Source organism: Pelobates fuscus, chromosome 8 (genome assembly GCF_036172605.1).
Source record: "Pelobates fuscus isolate aPelFus1 chromosome 8, aPelFus1.pri, whole genome shotgun sequence".
Classification (NCBI taxonomy): domain Eukaryota; kingdom Metazoa; phylum Chordata; class Amphibia; order Anura; family Pelobatidae; genus Pelobates; species Pelobates fuscus.
This window is the reverse complement of record NC_086324.1, coordinates 97,763,382-97,784,039: the sequence shown is the minus strand read 5'-3', so window position 1 is coordinate 97,784,039 and position 20,658 is coordinate 97,763,382. Positions and strand designations below refer to the sequence as shown.

The 20,658-nt window shown below is 41.8% G+C and overlaps 1 protein-coding gene across 3 annotated transcripts in view; it reads left to right on the top strand.

Annotated features, from left to right (window-relative positions):
- MYO1B (myosin IB) overlaps positions 1–20,658 on the top strand; it is a 235,345-nt gene that overhangs the window by 24,940 nt on the left and 189,747 nt on the right. For all 3 annotated transcript variants that reach the window (XM_063430177.1, XM_063430176.1, XM_063430175.1), the window contains exon 2: positions 2,411–2,551. In XM_063430177.1, coding sequence (XP_063286247.1) covers positions 2,417–2,551 — 135 coding nt within the window. In that variant the 5' untranslated portion in view covers positions 2,411–2,416. The remainder of the gene's footprint in view (positions 1–2,410; positions 2,552–20,658) is intronic.

Below are 20,658 nucleotides of genomic sequence, written 5' to 3'. Positions count from 1 at the left end.
CTGGCATGACATACACATAATTGGGTATTTCATTATGTTGTGCGCTTGTATGTGATTTATAAAGTATCATACATTGTAGAAAGAATATTAAGAGCACAGACAAACATACCACACCATGAAAAGCAGGTTAATGAATTCATGGTGTATGATCAGAATAAGCTAATACTGTTTTTTTTTTTTTTTAAGAAGTTGGCTTTCCTCTGCTGCACATTTCACACCAGCTAGTGCTTCAGTAGCCTTTATTAGGGTAAGGGAAATTGTAGACCGTTACTTACTCCTATTCTTTTTGAAAGACCGCAGCATACTACTTCAAAATACTTGTACAGCAATTAACAACAATAAGAGCCCCTATTTGAAACATTATCCACTGCAAGAGAGTTATTTCCCACCCTTACAATTTGGGGTTATTTCCTAAAATCTCTGAACAGTATACTCCTCAAACTGTAGCTACTTTTCTAATTGTGAAATTAATGCATCATATCTGTCAACTTTGTGACTTTGAGTGAGGGTACTGTTTTGGCAGTAAGGATTGCATGAAGTATTCTTGATTCTTAACTGAGACATAACATCAGAATTTTTCTCATTTGTTTTCAAACACCCAGTCTGCATGTCTCATTCTTGCAATCGCTTGTAATGTTTCCAAGGCAATGGTGTTGCAAAAGTAGTTTTATATCTGACAAAGTAGCCACTCCTTTGTGTTCAATGGTGTAAAAAGTGAGGTTTGAGAACACAGGAAAATCGGAGAGGAACATTGTTATTTTTTTTTTTTTTTTTTTTTTATTTTATGAAGAGACTACGAATGAATACAAATGTATTTAAAAAAATAAACAAAATGTCCCTGTTGCATATATTTTAAATTGCAATACAATAACTATTAAATTACCTCTTAATGACCGCTACAGGGAAAAAACTATTGGTTATTATTAACACACTCTAGAAATTTACTTCATTTGTGATTAATATTACAGCACACTCCAAATAAAAAAAAAAAAAAAAAGAGAGAAACCATTCGTTGACGGACTCTTAAATGTTATCCATGTACAACTGAAATTTTATACACAAGTTTTTCAGTGTACAACTATTTTCTCTTAATAAAAACACTATTTAAAAAAAAAAAGCCACCAATATCCATGGTACAATTTTGAAATATTCAGGAACAAAAATCATATTGGGGAAATGTCAAATGTAAATTTGTGTATGTAAGAAATGTGTTTTCAGTCATTGTATGGATGATGTATTGATTATGTATGGTTCTCAACCTTCCTCCCTGCATGCATAGTCCTTCTGTTAAGGCTCTGTATTTATTTCACGCATGCCAGACTTTGTGTGAGGTCTTATTGCCTTTTAAGCCTAGTGGATGTTTCTTTCATTTCCTACACGAATCACACCTTTTACCACAAGTATCAATGTGGGGATAGAGTCCTTTCATTTCTTCCCAATGCAAAGTCTTCCTGCCTTACAGGTTTTGTGTCAATGTTTGCAATGAGAAAGACATCCAAGTAAATTGACGGGTTCCATTTAGTAATACCAATATTATGTCAACTTAAAGAGAAACTTTATAGCACAAGGAATTCAAAGTTGTGCTCTTAGCACTATAGTACCCTATATAGTTTTTATTTTTATTTTTTTCACACCTGTGAAATTTTGGATTGCCAATAACCAGGATCATAGGTGATACATGTGAGGGCAGTATGTCCTTAACCACCACAAAAAGTGTGCTGAATGAGGGAGGTGGCTTACATCACTGAAGTGAGAACTAGTAAAATATGATTCTTGCCACCATGAAGAAAGTAGGTTCTGATTTGGTTTAAAAAAACAAACATACAAACAAAGCAACTGATCTGCTAATGGAAGTTTGAAGCACAAAACCTCTATAGGCTAGTGGCAGTGTCACAGTGCTAGTTTTTTTTCTCTCGTTAAAAACAATTAGAGGTGTGCTGTGGTGTCTGGAGTGAGGCAGCAGGCAGGAATTGTGCAAAGACCTTGCTAGCCCAGTTCTGTGTGTTTGTGCATGGGCCAGTGACCTTTAAAGTTAATGCATTATAGGCCTGAACTGGCCCACTGGTGGATGTCCCAAGATATGTGATCTGTAAGTCTTGTGCACATAAGTCCCTCCATTTGTACTTGCCACTCAGGCCAAAAGTTGTTAGTCTCCCCCCCCCCCCCCCCCCCCCCTCCATCCTAGCATAATTCAATACATAGTATAACTAAATGTAACTGCTCATTTTAAGTCTAAAAGTATACCTTGAGTTATGTTATTATTTATACATATCTATTAACATTGGCTTTTCTATTTATAAATAGCATGACGTTTTTATATATATATATATATATATATATATATATATATATATATATTTTGTTTTGACACTGTGTTAAGTACATTTTTTTCTTTATCTATTTCATGTAGGGCAAAATGTCCAAAATGGAGGTGAAGACATCCCTTCTAGACAACATGATAGGTGTTGGTGATATGGTACTACTAGAACCACTCAATGAAGAGTCATTCATGAATAACCTTAAAATGCGCTTTGATCATGGAGAAATATATGTAAGTAGAAAAAAACATATATCCAACTACATTCATTTTAAAACAGAATAATGCTAAAAACTAAACACTGTATACATTTTCACTTTCTGCAAATGCTCAGAATTATCTTACCCTTTTATGAGTGCTATTTATTTATCATTTTTACATACATCCACAGTGTACAAATGGTCATCTACTTGAAGCCTTTTAATTAAAGGGACACTCCAGACCCCTGAAGCACTTCAATTTGCTGATGTGCTTTATGGATGAAGAGTGTATTGAATCAGACACCCGGTCCTGTTACTTCCTGGTTATTTAGCTCAGTGGTGCTAAACTTAAAAGGACGGAAGTTCCTTTGAGCACCTGCCTTGCAAGGATTTCTCATTTTGTCAGATTGGGCAGCCACAGGAAGTCTAGGTTGAGTTAGAAGGGGAGGGCTTCCAATGGGCTTCAGAGAAGATATCTGCAGCTATTGCATAATTAAATTCATGCATTTTAATTGAGTGTATATCTACTAAAAAGTTATTTATTTATATATTTTGTGTGTCACCAGTGGAGTGTCCCTTTTAAAGCAGCTCGGTCGCCTTCTGGGGTCTTTGCGTCTTTTGCAAATACCCCCGTGGGTGCCATCGCTGCTTGTTGTACTGTGGCACATAGATGCAGTGAGCTATACTAGGAGACTGCAGTAACCTTCATGGATATAGTCTGCAAGACTGTGGGAAAGGACAAAATTGGACAAGAAGTGTTGGAGGAATACTTAAGACATAAGACAAAGTAGTTGCTAACCTTTAAACTCTATGGAAATTCCAGCACTGTGTTTTATTTATGGGAAAATAAATAACTATGTGTATATATATTTGATTTTCTCATCCCTACTGGGTGGTATATTAATTCCTCATTCTTGGGTCTTGGAAGTCTGAGCATTCTGCACAGTGGTGTAACTACCGTGCTCGCAGGGGTCGCAGCTGTGACCGGGCCCGTCACTCGAAGGGGCCCGGCCGCCCTGCGGACCCCTGTGTTGCGGGCTCGGCTGCGCTGTAGATCCGCCGGGGCCACACGTTAAACACATGTTTGAGCAACCCAATGGCAATGAATATCCAGGGGGGCCCGTTCAGCGCTGTGGTGCTTTAACAGCACGACCGGGCCCCCTGTGATATCAGAGCGCAGGGAGGAAGTTAATACCCCTGTCCCTTCCTCCCAGCAAACCACCGGGAGCCGCGCGGGAGGAAGAGAGGAGGGAGTCAGTGGGAACTCTGACTCCCATCAGGCTAAGTCACCACTGGACCCCAGAAAAAATCACCCTCCTGCATCTAAAAGGTAGAAAACAGGCGGGTGACTTAAACATTTTGCGTGTGTGTGTGTGTGTGTGTGTATGGGGGTGGGGGTGTCGCGGACGTATGGGGGGCAATTTTTGCACTGGGTCCCGTGGTCTCTAGTTACACCTCAAGTGCTGCACATTTTTAATTTTTTGTTAAAAAAAAATTCTCTTTCAATCAAGGAGATACCGCATGCAGTCTGTAGGCCCTTGTATGCAAGAAGACCATCTAATCTATCACAAAAGATTGATATGGGGCTTTTGTGTAACGCTAATCTGACCAGAAATCCAGTTATCATCTCACATCCTTAACTGGAGAAAGTTAAGCAGGAAGATGGATGTGTAACTTATCAGTACTTCTATACCTGGCATCATTTCTAGTGTTGGGAGACATACATTAGTTTAAATTCATAGATGTTGAAGTTATTTTTGGATAAAAATGTAATCTATCAAATCTCTGGTATGTAGTGGAACATTATGTGTTTTCTGAGCGTTTGAAGCCAGAATCCATTCTTATTTGTCCAGAGAAAAACACATTACAGACTTTGCTGGTGAGTCAGTACATTTAGTTGCTATTAAGTACTGTATTCTGTAATGCTGTAAATCTAAACTCTCAATCCCTCACATTGGTTTGCTTTGTTCACTGATCTGCGACAAGCAGACTGGCTGCATTATATGAGTTAGTGCCAAGTATTAGCATAAACAATTGTGCCTCTTTGGATTGGAAACCCAATATTCATCCGTGCGCTAGTCATTCTGGAATTACTCCCATAATAATGGTTAATGTGGTATCTGACATTTAAACTCTTTTTTTATTTTATATCCTTCAAGAATATCTTGTTGCCTTTTCCCAAAGAAGTTCCAAGTTTTCCAGAGACCTACCAAACAATATATTGGCTGGACTAATAATGTCTATAATTGGCTCAGTCATGACAAATACTGTTAGGAGTCTAACTTGGTCTCTATTAATTTTGTGACAAAAGAATCCCTCACTGTTGTTGCAGATGTATCTCAGCCAGTCGAATGTTCTGTGTTGTCACTAAAAGTAGGATACTATTTAGGATTGGGAGGGAGGGGACTTGCTGAGCAGACCAAACTGGGAGAGCAGCACAAAAAATGAAAGCATGACATCATACTATATATCCCCTAGAGAAGTAATCTATCCCTTCTACATCACCACTCTATTTAACTAATTTTAAGCAGTGTTTTCAAATTTCGATGATGTGATTTTATATATAAATAAAGAGTGGGGGAAAGTGACTGATCAGGCAAATAAATCAAAATATTGATTTACATTACTCGTTTCTGACCATTCTATTGCTCTGTTTTTAGTCTTAAAAGAAATTGTATAAAGTGAAAAAAGTATCCTCTTTATTTGTGTATGTATCTGGATAAGAACAGAAATGTTTGGTTTTTTTATCACTGAAGTTAAAATGACATTTACAAACAGTGTTCGGACAGGTGTGTACAAAACACAATCCAAGCATTGTGTTGGCAAATGCAAAATTACCGAAATATCCTCATATGCAAATTACCTTGCGTCATTGGAGAGTAACTCATTTGCATATTAGCTAGTCTACGTGTATGCTATTCATTTAGTTCTTTTTTTAAATTCCACCTCTTCCTAAAAAGTATCGTCCTCCAATAGGCCTTTTAGCAAACTTAATGTTCTATAAAGACTGTGAGGTAGTTCATTGATTAGGGCTCCTGCTGCAATATACCTGCCAAAACTAAAAGGTCAACATAGCCTTTTGCCCTCCATGGTCGATTTTAAAATGAGTCTCAATCCGCTAAGTTACTACTCCACATTGTGTATTGACTACAAAAGGCTAAATATTCATCTTATATGTAATATTATATTTTATGCTTACGGGATTGTTGGGAAGTTTGTTTTAGGTCACATTATGTGGGCCCCTGGACCCAGTTGACATATAGACATTTTATATTACAATCCGTGCCTGAGGAGAAGATAATTACTAATGCACAGCCATGATGATACATTATATAAAGCATCCCCCACCCCCACTGTTTAACATTGTCTAAAGGAGTACTTGTTATCTGGAGCATAATAAACAATTTAAAATCCTATTAAAGCATGTATTCAATTTCCCCATGTTATTTTTTACATTTCTTTTAAAGTTAACACCTTTTAAAAAACAAAACAAACAAAAAACCACTAGCACACTCTATATAGAATAACAACGCAATGATGTTTTATTTGCTTTTACTCTGCTTTGCATAATGTTTCAATTGTATCAGTTGAATCTGTAGACTATCTTCCATTATTCAAAGAAATGCAGAAAAATAGCTGTATCATAGTATTTGCAAAACCAAATTTATTTAATGTAATTTGCATGCACACAGTGTTTTTGGTTTTTTGTGTTTTATGTGTGTTTACATTGTTACTAGGTCACTGTCTGTCCTTGAAAATGTTGCCATTCTTAAAATAAGAATTTGTAATACAGCCCTGAACAAAGTAAACATTATGGAAACTGTTAATCTGTAAATACTCCCTTCTTTAAAGGCAAACCACCTGGAAATATATAATTTGAAGATGGTCCGTGCTTGTGGAGGCAAACAACCCTAATGTTTTATTGAGACCTTCCAAGACCTTCCAAGATTATTAATTAGTTAATTTTATTGAGGGGGCGGAGAGGTAGGCTAGTGTGCATGCGCACAGAGCGCATTAGGCAATCATACTTTCTATTAGCCATACCAATTCATACTAGCAATGGGTGCTGTGATAGATTGAAAGCCATGACCTGCCACTCTCAGACAATCACAGCTGCCCATTGCTAATGCTTCCTTTGTTGCCCAAGCGGCAGTGAGGGGGATGGGCTGTGGCTAAGAGTAGTCATCTGACTCTTTATAGGAGGTGGCAGTGGATGCCAACTTAGTTGTCAAACGGCTCAAATGGTTTGACTATTTATTTAAAGGGACACTATAGTCACCTGAACAACTTTAGCTTAATGAAGCAGTTTTGGTGTATAGAACATGCCCCTGCAGCCTCACTGCTCAATCTTCTGCCATTTAGGAGTTAAATCCCTTTGTTTATGAACCTTAGTCACACCTCCCTGCATGTGACTTGCACAACCTTCCATAAACACTTCCTGTAAAGAGAGCCCTATTTAGGCTTTCTTTATTGCAAGTTCTGTTTAATTAAGATTTTATTATCCCCTGCTATGTTAATAGCTTGCTAGACCCTGCAAGGGATGAAGGGTCATAAAAATGGTGCTACCTACGAGAAGTGCTTTAAGTGTGAATTACCAGCAGCAGTTGATCATGAGACGTTCACTGGCAAAGCAGAGTGATGAGAAGGGGTGCACCTATGATTTGGAAATATAGAGGGGTGGATACAGTCAAGAGCTTTATAGGTAAGCATTAAAGGAACACTACAGAGTCAGGAACACAAAGCTGTGTTCCTGACCCTATAGTGTTAAAACCACCATCTGGCCCTTTCTTGCCTCCCTAAATATATTAAAATCTTACTTGTATTCAAGTCTGCAGCTGCTGCCTCTGCCCCGTCTACCTCTGACATGCCTGTTTTCTGCTGGCCTGATCAGAAGTGGTGAACTGAGCTAATTACAATGGTTCCCCGTAGGAATGGCTGATCAAGGGCAGAGCAAACACATCCCTGGCCAATCAGCATCTCCTCATAGAGATGCATTGAATCAAAGCATCTCTATGAGGAAAGTTGTGTCTGCATGCAGAGGGTGGAGACACTGAATGGCCATGCTGCACAGTGAGCAGCACTACCCCCGGATGCAAATCTAGCAGCAATCTGAGGTGGTTAGTGGAGTTATCACTAGGCTGTAATGTAAACACTGCATTTTCCCTGAAAAGACTGCAAAAAGCCTGAAGGAAATTATTCTACTCACCAGAACAAATGTCGTAAACTGTTCTGGTGACTATAGTGTCCCTTTAATATATTGAATTAAGGCTTATACTGTACCCTACAGGAAGCCTTCCCACGCCCTGCAATTAGGCTCAGAGCATTCTGATTGGTTGGTTTCAGAGTGCTCTGACTGGTAAATGAAGAGACTGACCGGTAAGTCTCTACATTTATCTGTCACAGCACTCTGGTTGGTTGGCTTGAACTCCAACCAATCAGAGTGCTCTGTGTCATTTTACATAGCGTGGGAAAAATTCCAAATAACTTTTCCACGCTGTGTAAAATGACTAGCACTCTGATTGGTTGGACTCCAAGCCAACCAGAGTGCTCTGAGCCAAATTGCAGAGCATGGGAAGACATTATAAGCCTTCCCCTGCCCTGCGGAGCTCAGTCTGTGCCGTGCCCTCGTCGGGTGGAGATGGATTAAATTTTTTTTAGCATCATGGTTTTTTTCTTTTTCGTCAGATTTCTTTTGCGTTCGTTTTTTTTATTTTTTACAAGTTCAGGTATTATGGTTCTTATTTGGCCTTTTTTGGGGCTGAAAATGAAGATTTTGTTACAGGTACTTAGTTCTTTTATTCCCCCTTTACTGTTTTTAGGGTCAGGGGGGTAGGTAGGGGTTTATTAATTTTTGATTTGGGTGGGGGGTGTCTAGGGACTTGGGGACCCCTATTCACCTAGGGGAGGGGGGCTGGGGGACTACATTTTCAATTAGGACCCCCACCCGCCACTCAGGGGTGGGGGCCGGGGGGGGAGGACAATAGATCCCCACACTCCCCCCCCCCCCCCCCCCCCACATTCTCATTTAGGGCCACAACTCTGACCATTTTTCTACCTAAATCATTTGCCATTTCGCTTATCCCTCCTGGAACGTCAACCCTGTTACAAAACTCAGTATCCTCAGCAAAAAGACCTACCTTACCATCAAGACCTTCTGCAATATCACTAATAAAAATATTAAAGAGAATGGGTCCAAGTACAGATCCCTGAGGTACCCCACTGGTGACAAGCCCATGCTTCAAATATACTCCATTAACTACAACTCTCTGTAGCCGGTCACTCAGCCACTGCCTTACCCATTCAACAATATTGGAATCCAAACTTAAAGATTGCAGTTTATTGATACGCCTTCTATGTGCAACAGTGTCAAAAGCCTTACTGAAATATAAGTAAGCAATGTCTACTGCACCATCCTGATTTTAGTTACCCAATCAAGTGGTCTGAGAGTGAGAACAAGAAACACAGATACCTCCTGTTCAGTTTCTGGGGAGAAGGTCTCATGAGTATAAGAGATATATTCCAAGTGAGGTTGAGAGAGAGCAAAGAGGTGTGAGTTATTTCCTTAACAGATTCATCTTCTTAATAAAATGGCATACAATGTTATCATTTGTATGGTTGGTGACGACAGCATAGCAAAGTAAAAATTTGAAGATATACGAGACACCTGGGATTGTGAGTATGCACTAAAGAGAGAGGGAAAATGTATGATTGTATAGCCAGGATGAGGACTGTGCTGTATGACTGACTGTAGCATGAATTTTATAATGGAGAAAGTCTGACAAGGTGCGGGACGTCCTCCACCAGCGTTCAGCTGAATGAGAGGATCTCTGTAGATAGCAGTTTGTCTTGGTATGCCACAGTTGGAGGTGTGTGCGCCTTCAGGTATGTTTTGAATGGGACTACCTTGTTCAGAGTAGAGGGGAGGGTGCTGTTGTACAAGTAGATGGCTAGAGAGGGAATGTAGTGGAAACTTCCTTCATCTTCTAAAACCACAGCCTCACTGGGCGCAGGCATACAGACTGTCTTCAGAACAATGGGACTACTCACTTCGCTACATTAATAAGCCTAGTTGTAAAGTACTTGAGGTCGCTGTGGTCATGTGATAGGTGCCAGTTAAAAAGGAGAAGAATTCAAAAACTTATTTTCAGGGTATTTTGTGCCAGAATGACTGGAACAGCGGACCGCTCCACCGCAAGTGCAGGAGAGTGCCCCTGTCCTGGAAACCATGCACCGGGACAGTTGCCCATTTAGGAGGTTTTAACAACTATGGAAAGTTGTTTGGGTGAGAGGATTTTTCCTTCGAAAGTGTGGAAACTTCTGGTGTAAGGGTAAAACACCTGCCACTCTTACGCTAAGATTATCTTGGGCATTGAGTTCATTGAAGACCACTGAAGGATAGTGGTGCAGGGGTAGCAGTATCTGTGGGATATAGCCTGGTTTTGGATAGCTTAAAATTTTTACTTTGCTATGCTGTAGTAGTCACCAACCATCAGCATTACAGCTGATAACGCTGCATGCTGTTTTATTAAGAAGAGTGCGTTTTTAGGGAATGTGAGCTAAATGTCATGGACATATTTTTTTTAACTTTCTATGGTCATGTTGAGCTAATCCTGTAAAATGCTGCAAAGCAGCGGTTCCTGGCTTCTGTATTTCAGTTTGCTTTCCAGGCTAATGACCTCCACTCCCTGAAACCTTTGCTTTGTAGCATATTGTGATAATACAGCTAGAAATAAAAGTAGTAACTGTGACCTTATCTGTACATTGCACGAGATAAAGGGCCAGGACTTCCATTCGGCCACCGCCTAGGGCACCAACTCCTAGGCATGCGCACATCAACAAGTCTTTCTGACTGGTGCTGTTGTGCCATGGTGCAGAGCAAGTTCTCCACTTCTTCTACTGTATCAGAGCTTTGCCATAGGTTACTGCGACAACACATTTCCTTGCGCAGGCAAGAAGCCTGCATGCACACATGCTGCATTTCCCCCTCCCTGACCCAAGGTTTTTTTTTTTTTTTTTTTTCACCTTCCCCTTAGCTCTGTATTAACCCACGTCAGCCTCTAACCCCCCCCCCCCCCCCCGACCACTCACTACATACAGATCGTATCTCCCTTCTCCAGCCTCTAATTCCCCCCAATATATAGGTTCCACTACTTCCCTTGACTTCCCACTTGAGCCACTATTCCCCCACTACTGACCCTGTTCCATCACAACAGCCAGGGGAGGGCTGGCAGCCTTAGGCCTGGGGGCAAATCCAGTGAAGTGGCCCATTGCACCACCAAATCAGCTCACCATGCATGCCCACCTTTTCCTGGTTTTATAATGGATATTGATGTTATGAAGCAAGACAAATATGATAATGTGGTTTATGTGGGGGTGATGGTGAGAGGGAGGGGGGTGATGTGTGAGAGGGAGGAGGGACTAAATACCTTTTCTAATCCCTGGTGGTCCAGTGGTGATATCTGGTCTGCAGCTCCGCAGTGTGCAGAGCTGCACACCATGTATCTCGCAACACCCGGTCAGAGAATTGCCATGGTAACGCTCTGATTGACCAGATCTTGCTAAACACATGGTCTGTAGCTTTGCTCACTGCGGAGCTGCAGACCAGCATCCACTGGTGCTCTCTGGCCCGGCCGGGCAGCCTGGAGGAGACTTGTACCCGGTGGCATACTGAGCAAGTCGCCTGGCCCCCTCCTGGTGTTGAGTTCTTGTTCCACTGACCAAGGATCCGACAGTGTGCACTAAGGTGGTTAAAGCGACTGAGGCCCCAGCTAGCGAGTGGCCTTAGGCAGCCGTCAGAATGGCTTGATTAGAGAGCCGCCTCTGCGGACGACCGTTTTTAAAAATGATTTAGGCCAGCCGGGGGCGCAAATGCCCCCTTAAGGACACATGACATGTCATGATTCCCTTTTATTCCAGACGTTTGGTCCTTAAGGGGTTAAACCCTCACTACAGCACTATAGCTTTATTGGGCTTAGGGGGAGCTAACTTGAATGTCCCTTCCCATCTTGGAAATTCAATTACTACTTCTAAACATATATTGAAAATGTTTTTGTAACTTCATATTACGTTAATTATTTAAACCTTTCTTTTTTTTCTACTTTCAAATAAGTGGTTGTTTGCTTTTTGATAGCAAACTAATTATGAAAATCTTGATTTGTTGATCAAATCTAATCCCCATACGTTTTTTAATTGTATTCATCATTAAGTTATATTTTAGGAACCAAATCTCTTGCACATCTGTTCTTATTCATGCGTGTAAAGTAAGTGCTTAAACCCCTTGATCATTTTGTTCCTATTATCATTCTTTATATTAAATAGTAGTAAACAATGAGCTTTCTTTCTCAGATTCCATTACTTTCCACATGTATTTGCCACCCACCACACATTGCCACACACAACACTCATAGCAGCCCAAACTTATAGCTCAAAGCAACCCACACACAGCCACACACATCACTCCGTTATGCACACAGCCAGACTTATACAACACACACCTCATACACAGCTACAACACTTACAGCCTCCCTACGCCTACACAAGACACACACCCACTCAACATTTTTATAAATATTACATAACATAAAAAAATGGCACGGGCAGATTTTCCGGGTGCGAAACCTGAAATGTGCTGCGTGCAAGCTTATATGCAGCACCAGCTGCTTTACTGGTGTCTGGGCAAATGAGCTGCCCAGGCAGATCCTGCAGAGAGCCTTAATACTGACCTATCAGCCTGACTGCTATAGAGGCAGACACTCGGTATGTATGGATGATGGCAGTTGTGCGACCGAAGCATAGCCATTACTCACAAACTCCATTTGCAGGCTGCCAGTGCACACTGAAGACCGCTGCATCCATCCCATTAGGCTAGGTAGCTCATCACAAGGATGCAACGTCTGTGTACTCCCTGCCTCCTGTGCATCAGCACAGACCTAGAGGTAGCTGTCTAGTTAGTGCAGAATGTGATCTGAGCAGAAAACGACAGGACCCCAGGCAGGGCCAGTGCAAGGATTTTTGACGCTCTAGGCAAACACAAATTTGCCACCTCCCCATATGTCCTGCCCACCATGTGACATCATAATGCCCCACCCATATGCTCTGCCATATGGGCTAACGCCAGTTCTGCACAAAGTGTCTTTTTTCTGAAAAGGCAGTGTGTTTACATTAAAAAGCCTAAATGCACAGAATATAGACACCAGAACCACTACATTAAGCTGTAGTGCTTCTGGTGACTATAGTGGCCCTCTAATGTGAGGTAAATTAGAAATTAGTTCCACTAATAATATATTGGATTGCCTACTTGCCACCAGATGAGGACAAGTGGATGATGATGGGCTCAGGCTGCATTCTGGCTCCACAAGTCTGGTGTAGAACACGCTCTCTGGAGGCTGTTTGTAACAGTGCTCACAACAATTAACGAACAGGAAGCAGCTCCGTTTTTTATGGGGGTCCCTTACACAGCTCATGGTCTGGGCCCCTACAAGGCCCACCCACAAATCCACTTACATGGCTCACCCATGAGTTCTCTCACAGGGAGTGTAGTGTATGTGTGTAGGGGATGTGTTGTGTTATTGTAGAGGAGGTAATGTGCATTTGTTCTTAAGGAATGTAGTATGTAGGGATACCAATTTGTGTAAGGGTTGTAGTGTGTGTTTGTGTGTAAGGAATGCATTGTATGTTTCTGGGTGGGTGTGTGTTTGTCTGTATGTAATTTAATGCAGTGTGTGTAAGGGGTGCATTGAGTGTGTGTGTAAGATAGTCATTTTGTTTCTGTGTGGGAGTAGGGATGCCTTGTATGTTTATCTGTGTGTGTGTGTGTGTGTGTGTGTAGGAATGCATTGTGTGTTTCTGTGAATGTGTAAGGATGCATTGTGTATAGTGTAAGAGAGGGTTTGTGGGGTAGGATAGGGACTGAGAAGGGAGCAGCTTTTTTATATATAGTGCTCTCACCTGCTATCAATTAGTAATATCCCCTTCATTCCTGTCCCTCATTGTTCTCCCTTAGTTCCCTTAGTGCTGTCTCCTCCCTTCCTGTTCCTTAGTGCTGTCTCTTGGCCCCCTGTCCCTATCCAGTCCCACCTTGGTGGTCTTATCACTCTTCCCTCTTCCCTCTTATTGGTCTTCTCACTCTCCCCTCTTCCCCCATAGTGGTCCTCTCACTCCCCCCTCTTCCCCCTTAGTGGTCCTCCCTCTCCACCATAGTGGTCCTCCCTCTCCCTCCCTTCTCTTAGTGGTCCTCCCTCTCCCTCCCTTCTCTTAGTGGTCCTCCCTCTCCCTCCCTTCTCTTAGTGGTCCTCCCTCTCCCTCCCTTCTCTTAGTGGTCCTCCCTCTCCCTCCCTTCTCCTAGTGGCCCTCCCTCTCCCTCCCTTCTCCTAGTGGCCCTCCCTCTCCCTCCCTTCTCCTAGTGGCCCTCCCTCTCCCTCCCTTCTCCTAGTGGCCCTCCCTCTCCCTCCCTTCTCCTAGTGGCCCTCCCTCTCCCTCCCTTCTCCTAGTGGTCCTCCCTCTCCCTCCCTTCTCCTAGTGGCCCTCCCTCTCCCTCCCTTCTCCTAGTGGTCCTCCCTCTCCCTCCCTTCTCTTAGTGGCCCTCCCTCTCCCTCCCTTCTCTTAGTGGCCCTCCCTCTCCCTCCCTTCTCTTAGTGGTCCTCCCTCTCCCTCCCTTCTCTTAGTGGTCCTCCCTCTCCCTCCCTTCTCTTAGTGGTCCTCCCTCTCCCTCCCTTCTCTTAGTGGTCCTCCCTCTTCCTCCCTTCTCTTAGTGGTCTTCCCTCCTTCCTCCCTTCTCTTAGTGGTCTTCCCTCCTTCCTCTCTCTCATAGTGGTCCTCCCTCCTTCTCTCTCATAGTGGTCCTCCCCCTCTCTCTCATAGTGGTTCTCTCAAGCCCCATCTCCCTCTTTCTCATAGTGGTTCTCTCAAGCCCCCTTCCCCCCTTAGTGGTCCTCTCCCACCCCCACCCTCTAGTGGTCCGTCCCTTCCTCCCCCACCCTCTAGGGATCCTCTCCAGCCCCCTCTAGTGGTCCTCCCTTCCCCCCCCCACCCCGTCAAGTGGTCCTCCCTTCCCCCACCCCTTCTAGTGGTCCTTCCCCCCCCCCCCCCCCCACCTCCCTCGGTGGTTCTTCCTCCTCTCTCCCCCTCCCCTGGTGGTCCTCCCTCAGCCCCCTCTAGTGGTTTTCTCCAGTCCCCCTCCCCCCTCTAGTGATCCTGTCCAGTCCCCCTCCCCCTCTAGTGATCCTGTCCAGTCCCCCTCCCCTTGGTGGTCCTCCCTCCCTGTTTAGCCTCCTACCTATGTAGCGTGGCCGTGCGGCGCGGACTACGGGACAGGAACTTCTGTTTCCTGTACCCGGCCGCCGCCGGACTAAAGGGAAGCGCTCACTTAGTGAGCACTTCCTGTCAGTCCGCCGGCGGCCGGGTACAGGAAACAGAAGTTCCTGTCCACGCCGCCCGGCCACGCTACATCGAGTGACTAACTGGAGGGAGTGCTGTGCGCTTCACTCCAGCTGGTCACCTAAATCTAGTGCCCCCGGGACAGGGCACCCTAGGCAACTGTCTTTAGGACGCGCCGGCCCTGACCCCAGGAATATTTCAATACAAATCAAATACGTGAGTGCCACCAGTTTGGCCATATTTCAGAGCTGCAACATCACTGGAGTGCCCAAACGCACAAGGTGTGCAATACTCAGAGACATGGCCAAGGTAAGAAAGGCTGAAAGACGACCACCACTGAACAAGACACACAAGCTGAAACATCAAGACTGGGCCAAGAAATATCTCAAGACTGATTTTTCTAAGGTTTTATGGACTGATGAAATGAGAGTGTGTCTTGATGGGCCAGATGGATGGGCCCGTGGCTGGATTGGTAAAGGGCAGAGAGCTCCAGTCCGACTCAGACGCCAGCAAGGTGGAGGTGGAGTACTGGTTTGGGCTGGTATCATCAAAGATGAGCTTGTGGGGCCTTTTCGGGTTGAGGATGGAGTCAAGCTCAACTCCCAGTCCTACTGCTAGTTTCTGGAAGACACCTTCTTCAAGCAGTGGTACAGGAAGAAGTAGGCATCCTTCAAGAAAAAACATGATTTTCATGCAGGACAATGCTCCATCACACGCGTCCAAGTACTCCACAGCGTGGCTGGCAAGAAAGGGTATAAAAGAAGAAAATCTAATGACATGGCCTCCTTGTTCACCTGATCTGAACACCATTGAGAACCTGTGGTCCATCATCAAATGTGAGATTTACAAGGAGGGAAAACAGTACACCTCTCTGAATAGTGTCTGGGAGGCTGTGGTTGCTTCTGCACGCAATGTTGATGGTGAACAGATCAAAACACTGACAGAATCCATGGATGGCAGGCTTTTGAGTGTCCTTGCAAAGAAAGGTGGCTATATTGGTCACTGATTTGTTTTTGTTTTGTTTTCGAATGTCAGAAATGTATATTTGTGACTGTTGTGATGTGATATTGGTTTCACTGGTAAAAATTAATAATTGAAATGGGTATATATTTGTTTTTTGTGAAGTTGCCTAATAATTATGCACAGTAGTAGTCACCTGCACACACAGATATCCCCCTAAAATAGCTATAACTAAAAACAAACTAAAAACTACTTCCAAAAATATTCAGCTTTGATATTAATGAGTTTTTTGGGTTCATTGAGAACATGGTTGTTGTTCAATAATAAAATTAATCCTCAAAAATACAACTTGCCTAATAATTCTGCACTCCCTGTATGTGTGCATGAACCCATGTATATCAATGTGCAGTATCTTTGGATTAATTTAAAAATTTCAATATCACAAAAAGGATGTGATATGTGTGATGTTATGACATGGGCAAATCATATCGGTAGGACACAGTGATCTCACACCATGGGGGGGGGGGGGGGGGGGGTGAAGCAATTATTTTGCTTAGGGTGGTAAAAAGTCCTTGCACTAGCCCTGAAGCATGACAGTAAATGCTTATGGCCATTAAATCTTAGCTGAGTAAAATACTTCAATGACCATTCAAGCTTAAATTAATTTCTTTAGCACAGCATGGTTTTGCAGCAAACACTTCTGCTTACATATGGTCGGTCTCATGACTCACATCGGATTTTACTCCAAGAGCATTGAGCAGTTTTCTTGTAAAGAACATTTACTAATATACTCAAACTTTCATTTGTATAATAAAACTGCAATTGGATGGTTTGTGAGAACAATTACTGGTAATAGACCTCTCCTGCATGCTAAAATCAACCATTGCATGCCCCAAAATGTAGACTAGGGTTGCATTACATATAATTATATATATATATATATATATTGCACTTTGGATGATTAAGATCAACTGAGCGAACTGTGTCAGTTTAGCATGTGTATTTTGTTAGCAACTACCCAAAAACTTTATAAGCATCTTGTTTATATAGCTCAGTGCCCCAGTAACAGTCTACTGTAGAAGACCAATGTGTTAATACAGAGTTCTGAAATACGGCTCTGAATTGTAGGTTTAACAATGAATTAGCAAACTTCGATGATTATTGCTAAGATTCTCCCAGCCAACACCCACCCCTGCAATAGGTCATGTTCTGATTGCATGTAGTAACTGAGACACAGCACTTCTATCCGTTATTGTAATCTAGCCGTTGCTCACAGGTTGGTTATGATTATAAACTGCCTGCAGCTGTTATTTATCGTTGGAAACTCTTTTATGAAATATGAATTTGCAGTTGAGGATTACATATATCCTACAGTTAATTTGTTATGTCACGTTAAAATGTGCAGAAAAGTAATGGTGAGGAAATGGTGGCATTATATCGCCCAATAAAAGGCGTTTATTTAGTATTTGTTGAAAATTATTCCAAAAAATCCACCTTGATGTCTGTTCCAGAATCTCATTAGTCTTGTTGTGAGCCCACATGCTAGCAAAACAGTGTAATGAACTTTGGCAAAATGCCTCGTCTTAGAATATATTCACAGTGAGGCAGATGAACAAAGTTATTTTATTGAATTCCCTTCAATACATTTTTTTTTTTTTTTTTGGCAAAAAGTTTTTCATGTAAATAAAAAGGAGGGGGAGAAAGAGAGAGTATAATGAAGATGTGTAATAATGGCAGTCTTTGTAGTGCCAGAGATTATTTTTAAAGTCTTGGGTATTTCAGGATTGTAGATTAGATCTAGTTCTGAAAAATAATCTCAGATTTTTAAATGTTTGGTTCCATGGTTTCAGGGCTCTCCTCTTGCGATCATTTTACACTTTAGTGATTCTGGTGGATTAGAATCCAATTTTCTTTTGGTTTGTTAAATGGACACTATAGTCTCCAAAATAACTGCTTAATTAAGCAGTTTTGATGTACAGATAATGTCCCTGCAGTCTCACTGCTTAATTTCCCTTCATTGTGAGAAAATAACTTTGTTTATGCAGCCCTAGCTACACTTCCCTGCGTATGACTTGCACAACCTTTCTAAAGACTTCCTGGAAAGAGTCATCTAATGTTTACACTTCCTTTATTGCAAATTCTGTTTAATTTAGAATTTCTTATCTCCTGCTCTAATAGTTTGCTAGATATTGCATAAGTCTCATTTATGTAATTAAACTTAAATTTACGGAGCTGGAGATAACTTTTATAGTAAATTTAATCTGATGAAAAAATTATTTTTTCCCATTTTTCTTTTCTTTCTTCTGTGCAGGCTCTTTGAATAACCACCATGGGGGGTGTGAGTAGAACAGAATAAACAGAAAGAAAAATTATTTAACTCCTAAATGACAGTGCATTGAGCAGTGAGAGCCATGGTATATACACAAACACTGCTTCATTAAGCTGAAGTTGTTTTGGTTACTATAGTGTCCCTCTAACTAAACTCAAAATTAGTGAATAGCAATATTGGGTCTATAAGCTATAAACAATGTTGTGATTGTATCAGCATTGGAGAATATCTCCATAGCTATTACTTTAGCTTTGCAATCTGGATTTAAATTTGCCATAACTTGGTTTGGAGTAAATAAATCTCTATGTAAAATAGAATGGCAAATTCTGTGGGTTTCCACTCAGCATTTTTTTCTCATGTGTGGCTACAGTAAAAACGGGGTGTGCTAGTAGAAAAGAGAAGAATAAAAATGTGCCTTAGTGTAGAAAATATTTTAGAACTTGGAGAAATGTTAAAAAAAAAAAAAAAAAAGATTTTCGTACACTGAGTTTCAGTACATGCCCTTCCACTTTAAAGATTGTGAGGTGCGTTTTCTGGACATAGAGTGAATCCAGTATTTGTTCTTAAACTGGCCATCTCATCAACAGGTGGTAGTGTGCGAATTGGCTTTCATTCAACACTTTCTAAAGTGTGTGTGTACATGGACACTAGAAAGGCAGCTTGTTTTATTTATTTTTCTTTTTTACTGCAGATTTGAAAAACACTATCGGCACCAAAACAACTTTGGCTTAATGAAACCGTTTTGGTGTGTAGGTAGTGTCCCTGTAGTCTCACTGCTCAGTTCTCTGCCATTTAGGATTTAAATGTTTATACATCCCAAGTCACACCTCACTAATTCCTGAAAAGAAACCAATATATTCTAGGATTCTGTATTGCACAGTCTGTTTAAACTAGGATGTATACCCTGTTCTTTAATAGCATTATAGATACTCCTGTGTGTAAAGTGTAATTTACAGAGCAGTAAAAACTTCTAAAGCAAATTAACATCGGATTCAAAATAAGACCACTTTTGATAAAAAAAAAAGCAAATTTATTCAGGTTGTGTGAGTCACAGCCAGGGGAGGTGTGACTAGGTTTGTATAAACAGAAACAAAAGTGATCTAACTCCTAAATGAGAGAAATTAGCAGTGAGACAGCAGGGGCATACATTTTATACTAAAACTGCTTCTTTAAAGGGCAACATAGTCACCCAGACCATTGACGTGGTATGGGTGCAGTGTCTCAGTCCCACTTAGTCTTGCAACGTAAATAATTCGCAGTTGTTTTAGAAGCATGCCAAGAGGAAATCCAGTGTTGTTAAAATCCCCATAGGAAAGCATTGGATGGCCTAATGTGCTTAGTGCACTTTCAACAGAAGCTCATTAGTCCCCCTTACCCATCCAAGAAGATAGAACGCCAATGGAGTCTGGTAAGTAACTAAAGGGGTTTTTAAACACTGGATGAGCCAGGGTACCCTTTTAGCTCAAGTTGTTTTTTGATGACTATAGTATCCCTTTTAAATAAGATACCAGTCCAGCATGCATCAAACACTTTTTTTCACCCTCCAGACATTGCCATCTTGGGTTTCAAAATACTTTCAAATACTTTAAAGGCTGTCGGTTCATGAAATGAGTCCAAATAGGAACTAAAAACAAAACCTGTTTGACTTCTGTTTTGAGATGGAGAGCTTTCCCTTTTTATAGAGTCCACCAAAGGGGAAAATATTTAAATAGCTTGTAAACCAATAAGTATTCAGTAGACTTGTGCATATGTATTTGGATGAACCACTATTCAGACAAAATTGGTTGATTTCGGGTTGTTCAAATACTGTAAATCAGTCGAATCAAATAAGTCATAAATTGCATTATGGGCATAATTCCTCCATACGGTTACTTTATTCATTGATTTGTGAATTACATGAATTTCAGTCACAACCAAATGACAAATTATTGTCATAAAGGGTCATTGGCACCTAAGGCACATTGATGCATGTTGGGAGTGAAGGCTAGCCTATCTGGTCTGACCACACAGAGCTGCTGTAGCTCAAAGTGCTCAAAAATGCTGACCATGATAGAAAGATGTCAAAACACAGTTCAATGCAGTTTGCTGCTTATGGAGACTGTGTAACTGCAGATGACCCTGTCCACCGCCAAATGTGCCTTCAATGGAGACATGAAATGAAATGGAAAAAAAAAAAAAAAGCAATGGTAGAATGTTGCCTGATCTGGTGAATTGCTGTTTCTTTTAGATTAGATAGATGGCTAGGTGCATGTACGATTGGTTACCTAGGGACGACATGGCAGGCGGCAGAATGCAGTATGGGAAGAAGGCAGACCGGCAGAGGCAGTGTAATGCTCAGGCAATGTTCTGCTGGGAAACCTTGGATCCTGGCCTACATGTAGATATTACTTTGGCATGTACCGCCTACCTAGAGATTGTTTCAGCCCACATACATCCCTTCATGGCCATGGTGTTGCCTGATGGTAGTGGCCTCTTTC